General features: G+C 42.0%; 1 protein-coding gene across 1 annotated transcript in view; it reads right to left on the minus strand.

Annotated features, from left to right (window-relative positions):
• MSH3 (mutS homolog 3) overlaps positions 1 to 19,975 on the minus strand; it is a 96,059-nt gene continuing 76,084 nt past the window's right edge. Inside the window, exons 20-24 of the mRNA XM_053932022.1 lie at positions 19,667 to 19,824; positions 4,389 to 4,575; positions 4,130 to 4,262; positions 2,641 to 2,815; positions 1 to 406 (exon numbers count right to left, since the gene is read on the minus strand). Coding sequence (XP_053787997.1) covers positions 298 to 406; positions 2,641 to 2,815; positions 4,130 to 4,262; positions 4,389 to 4,575; positions 19,667 to 19,824 — 762 coding nt within the window. The 3' untranslated portion in view covers positions 1 to 297. The remainder of the gene's footprint in view (positions 407 to 2,640; positions 2,816 to 4,129; positions 4,263 to 4,388; positions 4,576 to 19,666; positions 19,825 to 19,975) is intronic.

Consider the following 19,975-nt stretch of genomic DNA (forward strand, 5'->3'; position numbering starts at 1 on the left):
TAAAGGTGAAACACATTGCTTTATTTATAAAAAAACTAGCTTATAATTTATCACTAATTTTTCATGGTTTCTAAACAATTCAGAATAAATCCCCATAGGCAGTTTGCAGTTAAGGAAAAGGGTGAAAAGGAAGGGATGTGGAGAGAGAAAATTACACATGATGCAGCATCTGTGATGTCTCAAAAAGCAAAAAAGTCAACTCAGTGCACCTGGAACTACATCCTGATAAAATCCATTAGTCTCCAGACATATATTTTGCACCTCCAGTATCTTCCATCTTTAAACATGATTTGAGGATTAAAAACTGTCCTTTCTTTCATCCTCAGGTTCATACATATTTTTCCATTTCTGTAGTTCCTGAGAATCATTTATCTTCCATGCTTCAGCAAAGGACTTCATTTTTCTCCTGTGGGAGAAAAAAAAAACCTAATCAAAATACAGACACATTTTTAAGTGAAGCACATCAAACCCTGAAAGTCCTACAGTCATCTGCAAATTTTTATACATACTCCAAAATAGCACAGCTCAAAATTATATGTGATCTTCAAACAACAAGTTAGTATTTTCTAAGATTCATGTTCCTGCTCTAGGTCAGCCAACAAATTAATTTCGTAACTAACTTACAGCACCAGCAGCACTGACAAAAAGATATAAACAAATGGTAGGAACAAATTGTTAAAGGAAATAAACAGCATTGTAGTCAGCCCTGTTTAATTTTGATCATTCAGTTAGTACAAATTTGTATTTGTGGGATCATAAAAAGAAAACACATTTTCAGTATAAATGAGTGCACACATTTTTTCTCAGCATTTTTTGATTTGTAAGAGCTGTGACAAATTACAAGAGTTTTAAAATGGGTTCACACACACTGCCGACGACAGCATTGTCAAAACTGGATGAAATTACCCTGCGGATTTTCTTAAATAACATGAGGGTGGTTTAAAGAAATGATACAACATTGGAACCCAGGGTGTCCCTCAGACATTTTTGGATGTTCCAGGCCCAGGTCAGAAGCATTTGAGACCCTGGCAGGCAGCCAGAAACCCCTGTGGCTTTGAATCTGACCCATGGAACAATTTACCAACCTTGCAGGAAGAACAAGAAATCACAAAAGTCTAGATATTATAATATCTATCTATCTATCTATCTAGATAGATAGATAGATAGATATACTATATATATATTATAATATAATAGAAGTAATCACAAAGTGAAAGGAAGGATTTTTGAGTGCTGTACAGGGGGGTTTAGGCCTTGTACAGAGGGGTCTGAGTTTTGTACATGGGGGTCAGAGGTTCTAAGATGGAGGGATTTGGGCGTGCCCTGTCCTCCTCCTTTCTCCTTCCTATTCCCCATGTTCTTGGTGATGTTGGCACTCACAGATTGGTTTAGAGTAGAAAGCCACTGTTCAATATAGGTGATAGGCACTGGGGAAAAACTATAAACATTTAATAGGTAATGTGTGATATAAAAGATGGCACCAGCCCTTGGGCAGTCAGAGGGAGTCAGAGACAGCATCAGTGTGTGTGTGTGCCTCTGTCTGACCTGCTGAATGGACCACAGCAGTTCAGAAGAAAATCTTTTAGATAACATACAATAAACTGCCTTGAGACAGGACAAATGAAGACTGCTGAGTCTTTCTTTGAAGGCCTGGGTTGGAGGAGAGACTTTTCCACCTCCCGGGGTCACCCCAATCTGGGGGTGATTCTGACAATAAAAGGCATCTGGCCAGTGGATATTGTGACAGCACAAGGGCAGTGCCACCAGCAGGTCTGGGTGTGGTTCCCCAGAGCTGGAAACTCCTGTTCCCACCACGCAGACCAGACCCACTCCTGGGAACAGCACACTTAGGACCCTGCTCCAGATTTGTTTTGTTGATTTTTTTTTTTTTTTTTTTTACTTTTGTCAATTACAGACTGATATTTCCAATTAGCATAAACCACTGCATTATTTTTCCTATAAACTGTCAGGTACCTTCTAAAGTTTCTCTTTGGCTTTATTAAGAGGGGATAAAAAAACATCATTAAGCACCGAGCGCTGTCGAGTTTCAAAGTTTGCACCTATAAATAATTAGAAGTCAAAATGTTCTTGTGTAAAATTATCCTGTCAGGATTAGGTACAGCCATCAGACAACCAAGATCTTGGTTCATTATGTTCCTAAGGGGATATTTGAATTTTGCTCATAGGACTGCCACGGAAAATAACAGCAAAAGGAAAAAATAAAAAATCCAGTGAAAACAGTTATGAATATCTAAACTGTGCACATAATGTTACAGGATTTACAAATCCATTATACACACAGGAATTTTCATAACTACTGTAATATATAAGGAACAAACACCCCTGAATGAAAACTGGGTATCAGGGAAATATTAAAATCCCCAGAACTTTCAGTAAAATTCTGAGTGTTTGTGGGGGAAATCAAAATGTATTATAAAATTTATTTTCAAGTTAAACCAGACAAAGAATGTCCACATTTCCTTCAACACTGTAGTATGCAAAGACAATTTCAAGTTCCAAAGTAAGTAATAAATACTTTCTAAGTTAAAGTCATTAGTATTTTCACTATCACTGATGAGAACATTAAGTAGGTATTACAGAAGGAAATAATTAAAGAAAAAATATCACATTTGTTCAGACCTTTTCATGTTCACTATTCTCTCCAACTCCTTTGATTTGTGAGCTGCTTTCTTCAAGATTTCTTCAGGAATATCTGCCAGTTTGGCAACATTTAGCCCGTAACTCCTTGCAGAGACTCCTTTAGTTATTTGATAAAGGAAAGTGATGAATTCAGGATTCTCTTCCACTTCAGATCCTAAAAACATGAAACCAAAATCAGAATCTCCCCTAGAGGCAAATATGTAAGTCCCCTGTCCTGATCAGCTTACAAGGTAAGCAGATATTACAATATGAAGAATTATGTAGGGGAAAGGTTAATGGCAAATAGCAATGGCAAGTCATGAGAAAAAACACATTAAAAATTTTTACAATTATTCAGTGAACAGGCCTTTATGATGCCCTTTGTAATTCTAGAACCAGGGCCATCATGTTTCAAAACAGTTTCAAAACACTCAGATGTGTTTTTTTCACTCCATAGAGTGCTAAATTTTGGAGCTGCTTGGCACAGTAGGACGAAGACACTGAAAGCCCATGACATTAAAGTACATGATATCATGCAGCCCGGCTGAAATTAAATCCATGGGAGCTACAAAACACATCCTGCTCGTGAAGCCCCACAAACAGCAAATGTTTCCAGACAGTGAGATCTCTCAGAGAAGGAGCTGCCATATGTTTGATCCCTAATCCCTCCTCCCTAATCCTTTGTGTTTGGCTGCTGTGGGAAGTTGGATGGCGGGATGAGCGAATCTTTCACCTACCCCAGCTCAGACACCCTCCTGAGACACGTGAAGGAATGCATGTCCAGTTTTCACCCCCCCAAAATGTGTGACTGGAGTGACAGTGGGTGTATCACGTTCAGGAGAGGTGTAAATTGTCACACTGACATCCTAGGATTTTAGCTTTTATCGTTTTCATGTATTTGTAGTCCTGCAGCTCTTTAGTGTATAACTCTCAGCTCCATATTCAGTGTGAGCTGCTGCTTCCCCATTCTGGTCAGACACAACAATTCCTGTCCAGGCCTGGCAATCAAGGACACCTCACTGCTTCAGGGCCCAGAAATACAAACAAAAGTCAGCTGGGGGAGAAACTTGGGGTGAATTACTTCATTAGCTGAAGCTGTAATGTGGAAATGGACCAAACATATAAAAGTGTGGAAACCTGTGACCCGTGGTCCATTTTGGGTGCAGCTCCTGGGGGAGGGTTCTGTCTACCCAAAATGTACCTGAAAGCCCTTCAATAATATATCTGCATTTTATTCTCTTAACTTTGTCTGGCCCCTGTTTTTAGGTAGCCCCAAAAGCCATCAATAGCTTGGAGTGATCCCTCAAACTGCCGGCAGCTGCTGAGGTTGGCAGGTAGGGATTCAAGAAAAAAGCATTTGGCAAGGTCTGAGGAGGAAGATGGCTGTGAAGAAGGCTTTGGCTTTTTAGAAGTCTGTCCCCTGCTTTCAGGTAGCCTGAAAAGGCACCCACATCAGCGTTCCTTTGTGGCTGAGCTGCCCCACACCGACCTGCGTGCTGCCCGGCGTCCTCCTCCTCGCTGAGCAGGAAGGCCATGTGGTAATTGCCCACGGCGCGGGGGTACAGCTGCTGCAGCTCGCACACCGACGGGTAGTGGGTGACAAACAGCGTCAGGGCCTGCACCTGCACACACAAACACACACACACACACACACACAGAGAGAGCACGATGTGGTGTTCCCACAGGGCTGCTGTGCTCGCCCCACGCCGCCGAGCCCCGAGCGCGGACGCGGCGCCACAGGCACTTACGTCCCTGATGAAGTGCTCCAGCGTGGCATAAGCAATGGCAATGCCATCGTGAGTGCTCGTCCCTCGGCCCAGCTCGTCCAGGATCACCAGCGACCTCGAGGTGGCTTTTCTGATGATCTCAGCAGTGTCTGTCAGCTCCTCCATGAAGGTGCTCCGGCCTTTGTAGATGTTGTCTGCAGCGCCCATTCTGCACCGGGACACAGAACACAAAAACATTGCAAATGCCAGCTAATGCTGGGGAAAAAAAAATAATCACGGGCATGAAACCATTCTGTAATAACCTCTTGTTGCTGCTCCAAACGGAGGAGAAGAACGCAGGCAGAGCATTCACCTTCCAGAAGTGTCTCCCAGCACACACTTCTCCCCCCTTCACAAACAGCACAAGTCAGCCTGCTTTTCCCTCAAAAAGAACCCTGGGACTTCAGACCAGTCAGCTCACCACAATTCCACCAAAGGTTGCTGCGAAGGTGAATTTCACTCCTTTGGTTTAGTTCAACCCTCTACTCATATGGGTTTCTAATGCTACCAGTATCAGGTACTGGCATTTCCACAGGGAGTGGAAACTCGTGTGAACCAGGTATTTGTGCATCCAAACAGCAGAGAGCAACTTCCTTCAGGCACTAACAAAATAACCATTATTTCCCCTCTAATTGCACAGGTATACAATCTTAACCAGCACGCTTAAACAAGATTTAAAGGTATTTTTAGAGTTCTCTCCTCATTCTGTTGAAACACAACGCTTGGCAGCTCGCAGGCAGGTCAGCTCCACACACAAATTCCTCGACATTCCATACAACTCTTCTAGCTCTGATTCACATCCATGTAACCCTCAACCCTCAAACTCTATCTCAAATTGTGAATCTGTGGTCTACATCTGAGAAACCTGTTGTTAGTCCACCCTGGTTTTCCATTTTCCTGCAGCTTTCCTTACCTGTGCAGGTAATACCCATTCTATACCGAAGGAAGAGCATTTCATTTTTACATTTCTGCTTTTGAATTATGTTAATCTTATTAGAGCATTCCTTCTGAGACAGGTCATGCCACTGAGGAGGGATGCAGAACTGGATTTATTCACTCTTATCAGCCAGTATATAGTTACATACAAGCCACACTGATTTAAGGGAAAGTAACTCATGGGTTTAGTAAATTATATTTCCAAATTTAACAGCTGTATTTAGAGCCAATCAGAACCTTTAAAGAGAAGCTCAATATAGTGTTTTTTTTCTCTCTCTTTTGCTGGGTCTCTATTATAATTGCTTCTGTGACCTCCTGAGGCACCACCAAGATACAAATAATTTTATGAGGATCTTATGACTAAGAGTACCTGACTAAAACCAAGCAGCCTGGACCCAGTACAGCTATGATTTGTATGCATTCTCTGGTCCTGCACTGAAAATCTGTCGTGCTATCATTCATAACTGTGCAACAAGCAAATCTTCAGTTAAAAATTAACTACTTTTGTTTGGAGATGGGCCTATGAGACAACTGAGGTTTTGTTTCATTGAGTGTGTGCTTAAACACACACACACAAGTTACACTCCCACATACCCCAAAAGGCAGGTGATTCTGGCCATAAGCTAACTCAACTGTACATGATTTTTCTCCGAATTAAGTGTATAACTCAGGATAATGAGGTTTTGTGAAATTAACATTTTATTAAGCCACTTACTGCTGTAATCCTTTCAAAAGCCAGGCTAGGAATGATGAATATTTTAGTGAATTTCTCACAGTGCCCCCACTATCCCTGTGCCCCTTTTCCAGCCTGGGTCAGGCACCAGGCTCTGCTGTAAAATCAAATAATCCCCCTTATTGCACAGATCCACAGAGAACAGGATAACTTGGGCCTTTTTTAACACTATTACCTGCAAAAACATTAATCAGAATGACAAATACTTTTTATGTTTGAACAATCTCTGGCTCCTTAATGAACAACTTCAGTGTTAAGTTTCCAACCCTACAATTAGTGGCATTATTACTTTCTCATTTCTTACTTGGCTTTTCCTTACAGGGACAGCATCTCACAGGCTGTCTGTTGTGTGCCTGTGATGATTACACACAGAGCTTCCACTTGTCTCTGGGATTGCATCATTTCCACAGAGCCCACAAAATATTTTAGCCTGTTTTGTATCTAATTTGCATTCACAAAAATAATTTCCTGAACTTCCTCACTAAATGCTCAAGATACAAAGAGAAATTAGTATTATCTTTCCCTTGTTGTTAGAGACAGCTGGAGAAGAATTCTTTCTTTCCAGCGTCTTAAAACATTCAAATCCAACTCGGGCTTAACTACAGATTAAAAAAACAGTGATTTTTAAATGACACAAAACCTCTCAAATGTCATCCTTTGAAAATTGATAAAATTGTTCTTTCTGCCTCTGTCCTTTACACCAGAAAAATTATACTTGTTTTTTGAACATACACACTGAGCAGTGTTATCCCAGAAATAAGCAGGAATAACTGTTTTACAGGGGTTGACTGCAATTATAAAACTAACAGTTAATTTGCAGCAGGGCATTGCTCCCTAACTTTATGCTCTCTTATTCCTGATACAATAAAGTTGTTGAGTCACAAAACCTACTGCTTAAACAACCCTTTTTTTTTATTTTTCTCACATTTAAAACAGCCATAATAAACCCCAACAAATTTCTCCAGGCCTTGGTGGCTCTCAATCCACATTTTAATGCAGATCTCCTCCTAAATGTTTTTATACATTAAAACATTAAATTCTTTTTCTCCAGTCCTGCCCACAAGGAACGTGCAGACAGGCAGCATGAGCAGCGTCTCTTTGGATCCATCACTCCTCAGCAGATGCAATTTGGCTGGAAAACACTTGTTTTTATGTCTCTTTGACAGCCAACCAAATATTGCAAAATTAAAAGCTCTTCATCTTAGGGTGTTCAACCCATTTATTATGCAAACTAAAAAAAAAGAAGAAGAGGATGGATTATCTGATTTCAGTGCTTGGTTCAAGTAGCAAAGATTCCTGTCAAAGGCCTCAGAAAAAAACAGCAGAGAGGCAATGTTTTGTAAGTTAATTTTCAGAGGGTAAGTTAGAGGATATAACTGCAATACCTCTCAAAAGAAGTTATCCCACATGCTTTTAGAGTTGGCTTGGGTTTGAGATCACAGTGTGGGCCCCAGGAAGTTCACTCCTCTTTTATTTCACTGTGCATCTCTCTCACAGTCTGTGAAAATGAACAGGCAGCCCAGGAGCTCACAGTGGTGACATTCCACCACGTGAATCCCAGAAAATAAGACTGCAAAGCCATTCTCTAGAGCCTTTTTTTCACACAGCTGTCAACAGCCCAGTGCTACTTACTGATTCCTGCTCTGTGGAATACTTAATGCTGGGAAAAAAACCCAAACTGAAACTAGGTTTTCCCATTGATTTCAGCAATATCCATCTGAGTTTAGAAGCTCACCTTAAATACTTACTGCAAAAATGGAACCTGTTGCAGAAGAATAAACCTAATTCAGGAACAATTAACATGAAAAGAAAGTTACTCTTTTCTTCAGGAATAAGGTGTAGAGCACTCTCAACACCAACAAAAATCACTTTCTGTGATTCAAAGATAACACTGAGAACACCAGGAATAAAATAAATTTATAATGTAACTTTACAATTCCACTCACTCCCTCACACCAAACCCCTTTGAAATGTCATTTCAAAGATCACTGCATTTGCACAGAAGTAATTTAAATTAAAATAACCAGTTTACAAGAAGGGAGGACTAGATGTGCTGTTGCCTTGCAGCTCACCCTTTTCCTGGCAGGGGCCTGTTCTCCACAGCCTGTCTGGTGTGGTCAGCCAGGGCGGTGGGCACAGGCAGGACACTGGAGATGTATTAAGTAATTCCTCAGGAGACTGCATGTGCAAATTTCTAACAGCTCACTGGCAAGAAAATAATGCTTCACACTCCCCCACAGCCTACTGGTACATCATCCTCTTCATTTCCATCAAGATCTCACTGATGCAGACCAAAAACTGACAGTAAGAAAAATAATTTACAGAAGCCGTAATTACAGAATTAGGGAAAAAAAAAAGAAGTGTGATGGAAAGCACGGCTATCAGGACAGTTATTATTTTTGCATTATTCATGGGTGACTCCTAAGAAGTGTGCCAAGGACAGGGAATCAAAGGATGCTCATGACATAAACCTGTTTTCAGTCTACATGCACATGTGCTCAACCACTTCTGCAACTGCTTATCTGCAAATGTAAATGAAGAAATACCAATGGTATGTTACCTAATTAAGGAGAACAGCTGTTGAGAAGCCTGACAGAATGCATTCAATGAAAAATACATTTTTCTTTCGTACATTATTGTAGATATGTGATACTCTCAGTCACTGAGAGATTAATGAAGATATTAAATGACTCTGAGGGATACAAACTTTGCATGAATGTAGAAAGAAAAGCGAGTCCAAAGTGATCTCAATACTGAGTTTCATAGTGGTTTCTAAATCATTTCTTTCCCCTTCTCAGTATCACTGGGTAACTGAAGCAGCCAGAACAAACAATCACTGAAATCCTCCTTCCCCTAGGGCTGGCCCACAGGGGAACACTGCACTCACCAGCACCCCTGCATTTTAAAAGAAACATTTCTAACAGGATTTACTTTCAAGATGTGAAGTGCATGGATGGGGATTTTTTTTTTTCCCTGAAAGCCAGAGGTAAAAAAAAACACCCATGGACTCGATCTTTTCAAAAGCTTCAGCTGCACTGACAGCACAGGTAGGACAGAATCCCTGTGAGTCAATGCAGGTCCTGAGTGACAAGAAGTTACCAGCACCCCTCACCCCTAGACTTCATGGACAAACAGAAACTCAGTGATTACAAAAGGTTATTACCTAGGGAGGAACACACAGTAAATCTGCTTTCTGAAATTCAGCAATGATACTCTCAGTAACATTTGAACTCCTTAAAAATACTTGTTACATTGCCTAGGGGAAATACATCACTGACTTTTAAATAATCAGTGTAAATGTTACTGGTGGTCAAAAGGAAGAACAGCTTGTGAGTGCAAATATTTTGCTGCAGGATAAATTATAAGAGCAGATACTCAAATTAAAGTGTTTCCTTGACAGTCATTACTATTAGCTTGAAGAAGGTGAAAAAATGGAGACAAATCACCACCTTCAAATATGCACAGGTTTGCACTCACTGCTTGGGACACCAGGGAGGGAACTCAAGGTAATTAAGTTAATGTGCATTTGTAGCTGAAGGATTGAGGCCAGGGGGGATTAAAGAGCAGGAACTATAGCAACAGAGTAGGGACAATGGCTGAAGCACTCAGCACAAGTGAACTTTTCCCCTTTAGACCTGTGGACGCCAAGGACAATCCAATTCCACCTGTGACTGGGTCAAGTCATAGGATGGAAGAGTTTCAGAAAGGTAAATACAACCACTCAACCTCACTGTAAAACAGCTGGTGAGCTTTGCAGGCAGATTTCCTCCTCCCCTGGCCCCTGTGAGTCTCCCTGAGTGTGAACACCTGCCCTGCACTGCCTGAGGTGGATTTCCAGGGCACATTTCAGCCCCTGCACACACAAGGGCTGTTTGTATTCCGACTTTACCCAACAGCATTAATGCAGCCCCAAAGGCTGTCTGGTTGAATATGGCATTATTCCATGTATAAAAGATGCAAACCTCACACTGCAGATGCATGTTTCTGTGAAATGAACAGAGACATGAAACCAAATTAGCTACAGATACATGCACAGCCTGGCTTAACTTGTTCCTACAGAGCCACAGAACACTGTCAGAAGCAATTACAGTTCAAATGTACGGTGATACGTCCAAGACACAACTCTTCTAGAAAAAAAAAAAAAACAGAACAAAATAATTCTTCAGTTTAACAACGCTAACTACAACTTTCGCTTAATCTATTTTTTTTTTAAATCCAAACCAAAGCTATCTCTATGTGATAAAAAATGGTGCAATGTACTTAATACAGCACCCTGTTCTTCCCCGAAAGATGGGAACAATTTACCCCAGAGGTGCAATTACATGATTGATTGTGAGCATAAATGAAAGGCTTAAGTAATTCTTGTTACTCTGGCAGTAAACAAAAATACAATTAAGGAGGAACAAAATGAAGCAAATTACTGTGCCATAAAGAAGTAACATTTCTGAAAATTACTTTGGGGTTATTGACAGCTAAAAGTTCTGTTGGTCTGACTCACTGTGCTTTTAATACAAACAATACTTTCTTGGCATGTCAGTATATAAAATTCTCATGTGGACTTGCCATTCACTTGGGATTGCTTTGTGAGAACAGCTCCCTACTTTTCTGCACAATAAATAAATCAATGTGCACAGCAGAACCACTAAGCTTTACCACATACATACAAAATAAACAAAGATCTGGAAAAGTACCTTTGATTTTTTAATTTTCTGACCATTATCTTTCAGACACTAACTGCTCAGGCAAATTGAGAGACTTTCTTCTATTTGTTCTATTTTTTATTCCCAAAGGAAGATCTGAATGATTTAAACATTTGTTTTCAGGTTTAAAGAGCTTGGAAAAAAAAATCTCCAAAGTTCTGGTCAAAAACAGGTTATGTACAAACAAGTTGTTCAGCTGAGATAAACTCCTCCACAGTTTTGACTCAGCAATCAATCTCCTGGTGATTTCTGTACACACCTGCAAAACCTGCCAAACACTGCTGTCACCTCCCCACTGGTTTCACAGCCTAGATTTCTCTGATTAGGAAGAAGCTGTCTAAATGAATGTCTTCATTTGTCTGAGGTGTTGTGATTTTAACTGGTTTTTCTAGGAAAAATTATCTTCATCATCTTATCCTGTAAGCGTCCAATAAATCATTAAAGCTTAATAAAGAAATAAATGGCAGAAAGGATTTTTTTTTTGTAATGTAGACTCTGGTCTTTACAATTAAAACCAAAAAAATTCACAAGTGATATAAAAATGAGAGGCAATACTTGCCTATTCCTATGCAAATAGGACCACTTCTAATAATAGAGCTTATTTATTTATTATTTTAAATACAACTATTTCCCCCTCTGTGCTTCTCCTGTGCAGCTCCCTTCTGATCAGCCAATGAAACTGGCTGAAGGAAATTAAGTGTAACGTGGTTTGCTTAGTTACAGAAAGTTGAGAATTCATTTTGCCATGAGAGGGTGCATCAATGGAACAGTCACATCCATTAATACTTAGGAGAAATATTTTGCTTTTGTTCTCACATGATTTACTTCAATGCATTGCAAAAAGCAATTGGAGAACATCTTCCACTCAGTTTCTAGTTTGACAGAAACATTCTTTTTCCTGCTTCACATACCCACTCCATCCTGTGCTTTCTGATTTTCTCAGGAGTTCTTACAAAATATACTCTTAGCAAGCCCTGAAACATTTTAACCTGAAAGTAAATCTGAAAGTAACCTAAAGTAAGCCATACCATTTTTAAAGTATCTTTCAAACTTGAATGATGTTGGCATTTCAATGAAGAAAAAAAAAAATACAAGCATCCCAAGTCAGCTGTCCAAATGCTTGCAGGTATTCATACAATATTTGCTTTCCATCATGATTTTAAACCTCACTGAAATTTGTGATAATGCCATCAGTATGTACGTTTCATCCAGTTAAAATAAAATGTTTGTCTACTTGTTTCTTTCAGCTACACACACTTGTGAAACAGTTAATATGACTTTGTCAAGTTGTCAGAATTAAATAGCTGTAAATACATTCAGGGAGGTAACACTCACAATACATCTATTATAAGGCCTGACCTTTTTGAGAGCAATTCCACCATTTACAGATCAGAAAAACAGACATTTTAATAAACCATACTGAAGAAAGTACTATGGCTTGTTTGATACATGGCCTCTCCAGAAGTCTGGAGTAATGAGGACTGAGTTTTCTTGGGTTCTTTTTAGTTTTGTTTGAAGAAATCCTCCATCTCTAAACTGTTCTCTAAGCCCTAACAGCAATTCCTTCCAGATATGGGGAAGAGGCTGAGGGGCTCCATGCACCCTGAACAATCCTACAGCCACAAACACTCCCTTAGTTTCTGCCCCATAAATCTCTTTTAGGCGACAACAGTCAAGGCACAGGAAAAAAAATGTGAGAGGATCCACAATGCCTGTGGGCGAATCATACCAGAAATGTCACTTTGGGACAAATGCCCCTTCCTCTTCCATCTCTGTGAACCCAAATGCATGTGACTGTTGTGGCTCTCTGCTCACAGGATGATGGAGATGAGCAGTGCCAGGCACACCACTCGAGCAGGCATTCCAACACTGATTTATTTCTTAACGCCGTTATGCTGTCTCCCACGCGAGTTCTGTGAGGTTTTTAGCACGGGAGGTTTGTGCAGCACTCACAAACCTCAGTGGAGCAGGCCACACCTGGTCTGAGTGGGTTTCAGAGCAGCTGAAGATCCCACCTGAGCAGCGGCACAGCAAGGGAAGTACAGCCCCCAGCTGGCAGAACAGCACCGAGTTCCCACTTACAGGGACTCGGAGGAAATGCCTTGGCTGCTCCAGCAGCTCCCTAAAGATAAAAAGAGACTGAATCTCATCAGTGTCACCATGTTTAGCCAGGTATATGTGTGAGCAATACCATTTTCTCCTTAACCTGGAATGCATAGTATGTAAAACACATGAATGGCCACTGTCCAAGCACTGGGGAGGCAGGAGCAGAGAGCTCTCCTCATACCAGCTCTGTTTCTTGGGAAGAGAGGATTATCTGATGGGCACTTCTGGGTGCCTCCAAGGCAAAGTGTCACACAAAACCAGGCTCAGCTGGGGTGAAACATCCAGGCTGGACTGATCACAGAATGCCCTGAGCTGGACGGGACTCACAGGATCACCCAGTGCCAGCCCTGCCCTGCACAGACCCCCCCAAATCCCCCTGGGCATCCCTGGAGCGCTGCCCAAGCTCTCCTGGAGCTCTGGCAGCCCCGGGGCCGTGCCCATTCCCTGGGGAGCCTGGGCAGTGCCAGCAGCCTCTGGGGAAGAAGAGCCTTTCCTGCTCTCCAGCCTGGGCTGCCCTGGCTCCTGTCCCTGTCACAGGGAGCAGAGATGGGAGCTGCCCCTCGGGAGGAGCTGCAGCCCCGGGGACTGGGACTGGCCACACCCTGGTCACTGACACTGCTGTGGCAAACTGAGCCATGCACACACCCGGGTGTCCTCTCAGGGGTGGACACAGCCTGTGTGGACATGTTTTCCTAGAGCCTGCAAAGGGGTGTGTTCACGGCCTGAGCTGTGTCACCTCAGGCCACAGCTGGGAGGACATAGCTGGCACTCCCATGGACCTCAAAGGCAATTTTCAACAGGACCTTCACCTGGAAAGGCTCTCAGTTATTCTGTTGTGGCTTGAAGTGATCGAAATCCTCTCCCTGCACTGACCCCATCAACCAACTCAGAAAAGCCACTCCAAGGTATGTGGCTGGGATTGGCCCTTGGTGGCTGGGATTTATGTGACACAACCAAGGCCGGTGGTGAGTGGGATGAAACTCTTCCATTATTTCAGTGCTCAGCTCTCCAAAGAATTCTGTGCTCTGGTTTTAGTTGAACAAACAGCTTTTACACATGTTCCACATCATTGTACAAGAACAATGGATTATAAAATACCAAAACAGTGATGTAACTTCAGAGCTGGGACAGACAGACCCAGGATTCCATCGTGGCCATGTCCATCTGAGGGACTCTGTATACAGACATGTAATACAAGCTAGAACTAAAAAACATCCCTCCCCAGCCTAGGTGAGCAATCACCATCTGTTTTCACAACTTTCTTACACATATAGTGGAATCTGAAACAAGTGAGTACCTCCTAACTGCAGACTCAGCAATGGGGAGTGCCCTCCACATTAAAAATACATTTAATTCATCTGTTGCAAGGAAAAAATGCAAAAGAAAGTTCTTTACACATAAATATAGATTATGTGATGTGAAGGGACTATCCTGCACTGCCAGCCCCCTCCACCCCTGCCTTCTCTACATACCCTACAGACAATTCCAGTTGTATTTGATACCATAAGGATTAAAGTCATGCTGAGAGGCTGTAAACGGCAAGATAAATCTTTCAAGAGAGGGCAATTGCATGAGAGGATAGTCTACACGCCTCTGTTTATTCCTGTGACCTTTCAGCATGAGGCAGACCCCCTGCAGGAGGCAGTTCTCAAAGGCATTTGAAGCACAGGTGCTTCATTAGTCCAGACAACTGAAGCTGCACCTTTCACAGCATTTCCAGCTTGGCTGGGATGAAACCTCACTGCACAGTGGGTCACTGTAGTGACTGTGCTAGCTCCCTGAATTAAGTGAGACTAGCTCTCATTTCCACACAGGAAGAGAAATCCAGGCAGGTACGTGCTCTAGGAAGGAAATTACTCTGTCCCTGTACCATCACCTGGCAGTGGCAGGGGTTGCTCTCCTTCACACATTCTTTCTGATGGCAGCTTGTGATGGCCAAAAATTGATTCTCAAAGTCTTGAAGGCACTTTGTAACCTGAACTGTTAATTATTTTTTTGTTTATTTGAACATGTTCTGCCTTCAAAGTGCTCTAGCATTCTCCCTCTCCCTCCCAATTTTGACCATGGACCCTCATGAACAGCTACTGTTGGCCCACAGGAAGCAGGATGAAGCCTCCTAGCAATGGGAAATTCTATCAACAATTGATTAGAAGAGGGACCTCTGCAGAGGTCAGCTTTCTTCAGCAGCTGAACACCACCCCTCCCCAGGGCATGATTAGGCCAGCAGAACTCACCATTAATTCTTCCATACATGGATGTCCACCCCTGCTTTGTCTCCCTGCCCAAACACACACAGAAACAGCATATTAATTTCAGTGTCTGATTGACTGTATTAGAACTAACAAACATGGAAGGTTAATTTTAAAAGTAGAAAATGAGGTACTTTTAAAAGTACCTCTTTACTGCAAAGAGAAACTTGGATGGGAATTTTCAAACATCAGAGAATTAAATATCCAAATCCCATTAAAAGTCAATATAGATGAGATGTCAACCTCTTCAAAACCCTTCTATATGTTTTAAATATAATTAAGAGTTAAGTTAAAATTCTTTAAGAAAAGATTACAAGAAAACATTACCCTTTATTGGAGAAGGGAAAAAAAATAAGAAAATACTATCCAGCAAACATCCTCAAAATCCTGTGTCCTCCTCCTAGTCTGGGCCAGGCTTAGCACTGTTCCCTGTCTTACCTCCCCAGTAATGAAAAAAGATCATAAAGATCATTCCTATCTTTACTCTACCTGTAAGCAATTCCTCTTGCATCTTTGAAAACATTTAGTGTAATCCAGTATGTAAAGTCAATTTAGAGATGCTATCCTATATAAGCACGATATATCACATGGAATAACCATAGTAGCAACCTTTCAATTTCCATGGAAACCCTACTTGGAAAACAAGACACAAATCCTGGGGATACAAATCCCTTAAACCTATATAAAGTCACCCTTGCAAGATGCAGTCTACAAACCAAAAAAGGGACTGGAAAAAGGGTTTATTGCACAGAACACTTGGTCACCCTGGAACACAGAACCCCTCACAGAGCCAGGCTGTACAGCATCACTGGCTGATCCCTCCCTGCATCCTTTGCTACATCCTTCCCTGCATCCCTGAGCATCCCACCCTCAGCATCCCGCCCTGAGCATCCTTGCCTGCATTCCTGAGCACCCCTCCTTGAGCATCCTTCCCTGCATCCTTCCCTGAGCATCCTTCCCTGCATCCCTGAGCATCTGTCCCTGCATCCCTCCCTGCATCCCTGAGCATCTCTCCCTGCATCCCTGAGCATCCCTCCCTCAGCATCCCGCCCTGAGCATCCTTCCCTGCATTCCTGAGCACCCCTCCTTGAGCATCCTTCCCTGAGCATCCCTCCCTGAGCATTCGTCCCTGCATCCCTCCCTGCATTCCTGAGCATCCTGCCCTGAGCATCCCTTCCTGGACCCCTGAGCATCCTTCCCTGAGCATCCCTCCCTGAGTCCCTGAGCATCTGTCCCTGCATCCCTCTCTACATCCCTAAGCATCCTTCCCTGAGCATCCTTCCCTGCACCCCTCCCCGAGCATCTGTCCCTGCATCCCTCCCTGAATCCCTGAGCATCCATCCCTGCATTCCTCCCTACATCCCCGAGCATCCTTCCCTGAGCATCCTTCCCTACATCCCTGAGCATCCTTCCCTGAGCATCCCTCCCTGAATCCCTGAGCATCCCTCTCTACATTCCTGAGCATCCTTCCCTGAGCATCCTTGCCTGCATCCCTCCCCGAGCATCCCTCCCTGCATCCCTCCCTGCATCCCCGAGCATCCCTCCCTGCATCCCTGAGCATCCCACCCTCAGCATCCCACCCTCAGCATCCTTCCCTGCATTCCTGAGCACCCCTCCTTGAGCATCCTTCCCTGAGCATCCCGCCCTGAGCATTTGTCCCTGCATCCCTCCCTGCATCCCTGAGCATCCCTTCCTGGACCCCTGAGCATCCCTCCCTGAGCATCCCTCCCTGAATCCCTGAGCATCCATCCCTGCATCCCTCCCTACATCCCTGAGCATCCTTCCCTGAGCATCCTTCCCTGCATCCCTCACTCTCTCTCCCTGCAGGGCTGCCATGCTAACAGCATCCCCCAAAACGTCACCACAGCAGTGATGGAAGTACCTTGGAGACTGACACCTTCCCATGGTAACTTTTTGAAGCATTATAAATGTACTGAAGTTATCAGCAACAAAATGGAAATTCACGTTTTTTTCAGCAAGACCTTGTGGCCTGGGGTGGCAGTGAAAAAAGGAGTTCTACATAGCTGTTATCATAGAAAAAATTAAATTATAATTAAAAAAAATACAAAAATCCAAACAAAACTAACCTGCAAAACAAGGCACAGAAGGTGAAAATAAGAAAAGCAAAACAAAACAAAACCAAAACAAAAAGCAAACAAACAAACAGACAAAACCCCCCAAACACCAAACCAAACAAAAAACCAAACAAACAAAAAAAAAAGCATCTCTTCCAGGTCATTCTCTACCAGAGGAGAATACAGAGCAAAAGCTGAGGCTTTATTAAAAAAAAAACATTAAACCTCAGGCAGGACACAGTATGTGGCAGCTGGTTTATTGATTCTTTCCTCAAACCAGGCATTAAAAACTCTTTCAAGGGTAACTTCCTATGGCTGAGAAATTCCCTGAATGCAGCACCCCATTAACCCGCCTGACACACTTACATAGTGTAAGACCTTTCCCAGAACCCTGGAAAAAACCAAAACCTACCCCAAAAAAAAACAAAACAAAACAAAACAAAACAAAACAAAACAAAACAACAAAAAAAAAAAAAACCAAACAAAAAAAAAAAAAAAAACAAAAACAAAAAAAAAAAAAACAACCAACAAAAAGAGAGCTGCATCCTTCTTGGATCGTCTCTGTATATCTTTAGCAGAATCTTCTAACCTGGCCCTTTTCTCCCTTTTTTTCCTCTTAACTGATGCGTGACTACTTCTATCTTAATAATGTATTAGCAATTTCTACCTGATTAATATTTAGTCAATTGGTTTACTCTTAATTGCTGGTGCAATTACAAGAATTTCAGTAATTCCTCCACATACTCATCTGGTGTTTGACACATATGACATTAAATGAGGAATGGCACATCCAGCTGAGCTTGCAAAACTAATATAGACAAGAAGGAAAAAAAAAAAATTCAATCCCTTGTGTTAGAATTTGACTGGGCTACAAATGACATGGTCTGAAATCTCACAGAGTAAAAAGTACTCTGTGTCTGCTTAGCTGTAAGTCTGAAAGCAGAAGTTTTACCTTTGACCACACTACTTTATCAGAAAAGTTGTGAAAGTACTTGGGTTTTATTCTAATACAGAGAAAAGTGAAGTGGAATCAGGGAAATACACTGGGGAACAGGCGGGACACAGATAAAAATCCAATTTATTCTCTTTCAAGCGGGTCCAAAACAAAACATCTCTCCCAACGACTTTGTCATATTTCTTAGTATTTTCTGCAGAAAACATCCTTTTGCTATGACAGTCTAGGAAAAGCAGAGGAAAGCAGATACTCAGCTTGTGTGCGTGTATGATTAGGATTTAAGGAAGTGAGAACACAAGTGAAGTACTCCATGTTCAGCTCCAAACCCCGGAGGAAGACAAAAATAATCTTCAAATGCTCAGTGATGCTGTAGTGCTCCTCCTGTGTATCTCTGTGTCCCCACAAGAAATGCTCACCCCATCAACCAGCCCACAACTTCCAGGGTGGGGAACAAAGTGAAGCATTTTGAATTCTCATCTCCAGTTACTTCTGGGAAGAGGACACGAATTGTTTGCTACTGTGCTTAGCACTGCCCTGCATCAAGGTGTGATTTTCATTTGTGACATAGTAGAAAGTAAGAACACAACACCTTTATAGGATGAAGCAATTGCAGGTGAGTAGTGCCTCAGGTTCTTGATTAAAAGTTACCTCTGGAATGCACACTGGCATCACAGAACAGGAATTCCCAGAAATTCCAGCTTAGGAACCTGATTGCTGTGGAACTTATAACCACACAGGTTAATCCATCCCAAATACCACCAGTAACAGAAAACTTTGACGAATTAACGTAATTATTGAAGAAAAAGGGGGGGGGGGGGGAAACGGGGCGATAAACCATAGCAATATTAGATTATATAATTATATATGTTATATATAATACTATAAATAGAATATATAATTATAATTATATATATTAGAATATATATTAGAAGAGTTCTGACTCTGCTGATAATTTTTACAAATTACTCAGCAATGTCTCAAGAAATGAGACAGTAAAATAAACTGTCATTTATTCTTAAAAGGACATCAAGTGAGGAGTAAGTGTGTTTAGGACTGATAGCACAGGAAGGAGATTAAGCATAAAATACATGCAGTCCAAAATTTTCAGTCTGTAATATCGTGGGTATACACAACAGAGCTTCAGAGCAGAAACTGTGACATGATTTTCAGAGGTGACAACATTCGTTTTTGGGGAAACATTTGGCCACTACACAGCAGCATGAATTTGGCTGAGATATCCATTCAGGCAGGTAAGCTAGATACCTGGATGTTAATCAAGACAGACACATTAAAATTCTTGCCCCTTGAAGATTCAAAGATTACAATACAAGTACCATAGCTTACCAAAAAACCAGAATCAAAACCTAGCAATGAACATAATGTGCCTCTAAAATGAAAAAAAAGGAAACTTGAGGTACAAATTCTCAAGTTGTGACTGAAAAATTAAATCATACTTCGATACACACACCCCCTGCCACAGTAGCATTTCCAGTTTTGAGAGATTACCTGGTAAAAATTCCATCCACAACACCAATTGTGGCCTCCTCTGCAGGGACGAAAGAGCCGATCTGTGCCATGACTGTGATCAGTGCCACTTGCTTGATGTAGGAGCTCTTCCCTCCCATGTTGGGCCCAGTTATTATCATGACCCTTTCACCATCTCCCTGGAAACACAAAACAGGGGTGAAATGCACTGCCCTGCACATGGTGCTTCTACCAGGAAGTCTGATGTGCTTAGAAGGATACAGGACGAGTCTGCAGGGTTAAACGTTCTATTTCTAGGTGAACAGCTTTCCTCCACTCTTGCAGCTCATC

This window comes from Vidua chalybeata, chromosome Z (genome assembly GCF_026979565.1).
Source record: "Vidua chalybeata isolate OUT-0048 chromosome Z, bVidCha1 merged haplotype, whole genome shotgun sequence".
Lineage (NCBI taxonomy): Eukaryota > Metazoa > Chordata > Aves > Passeriformes > Viduidae > Vidua > Vidua chalybeata.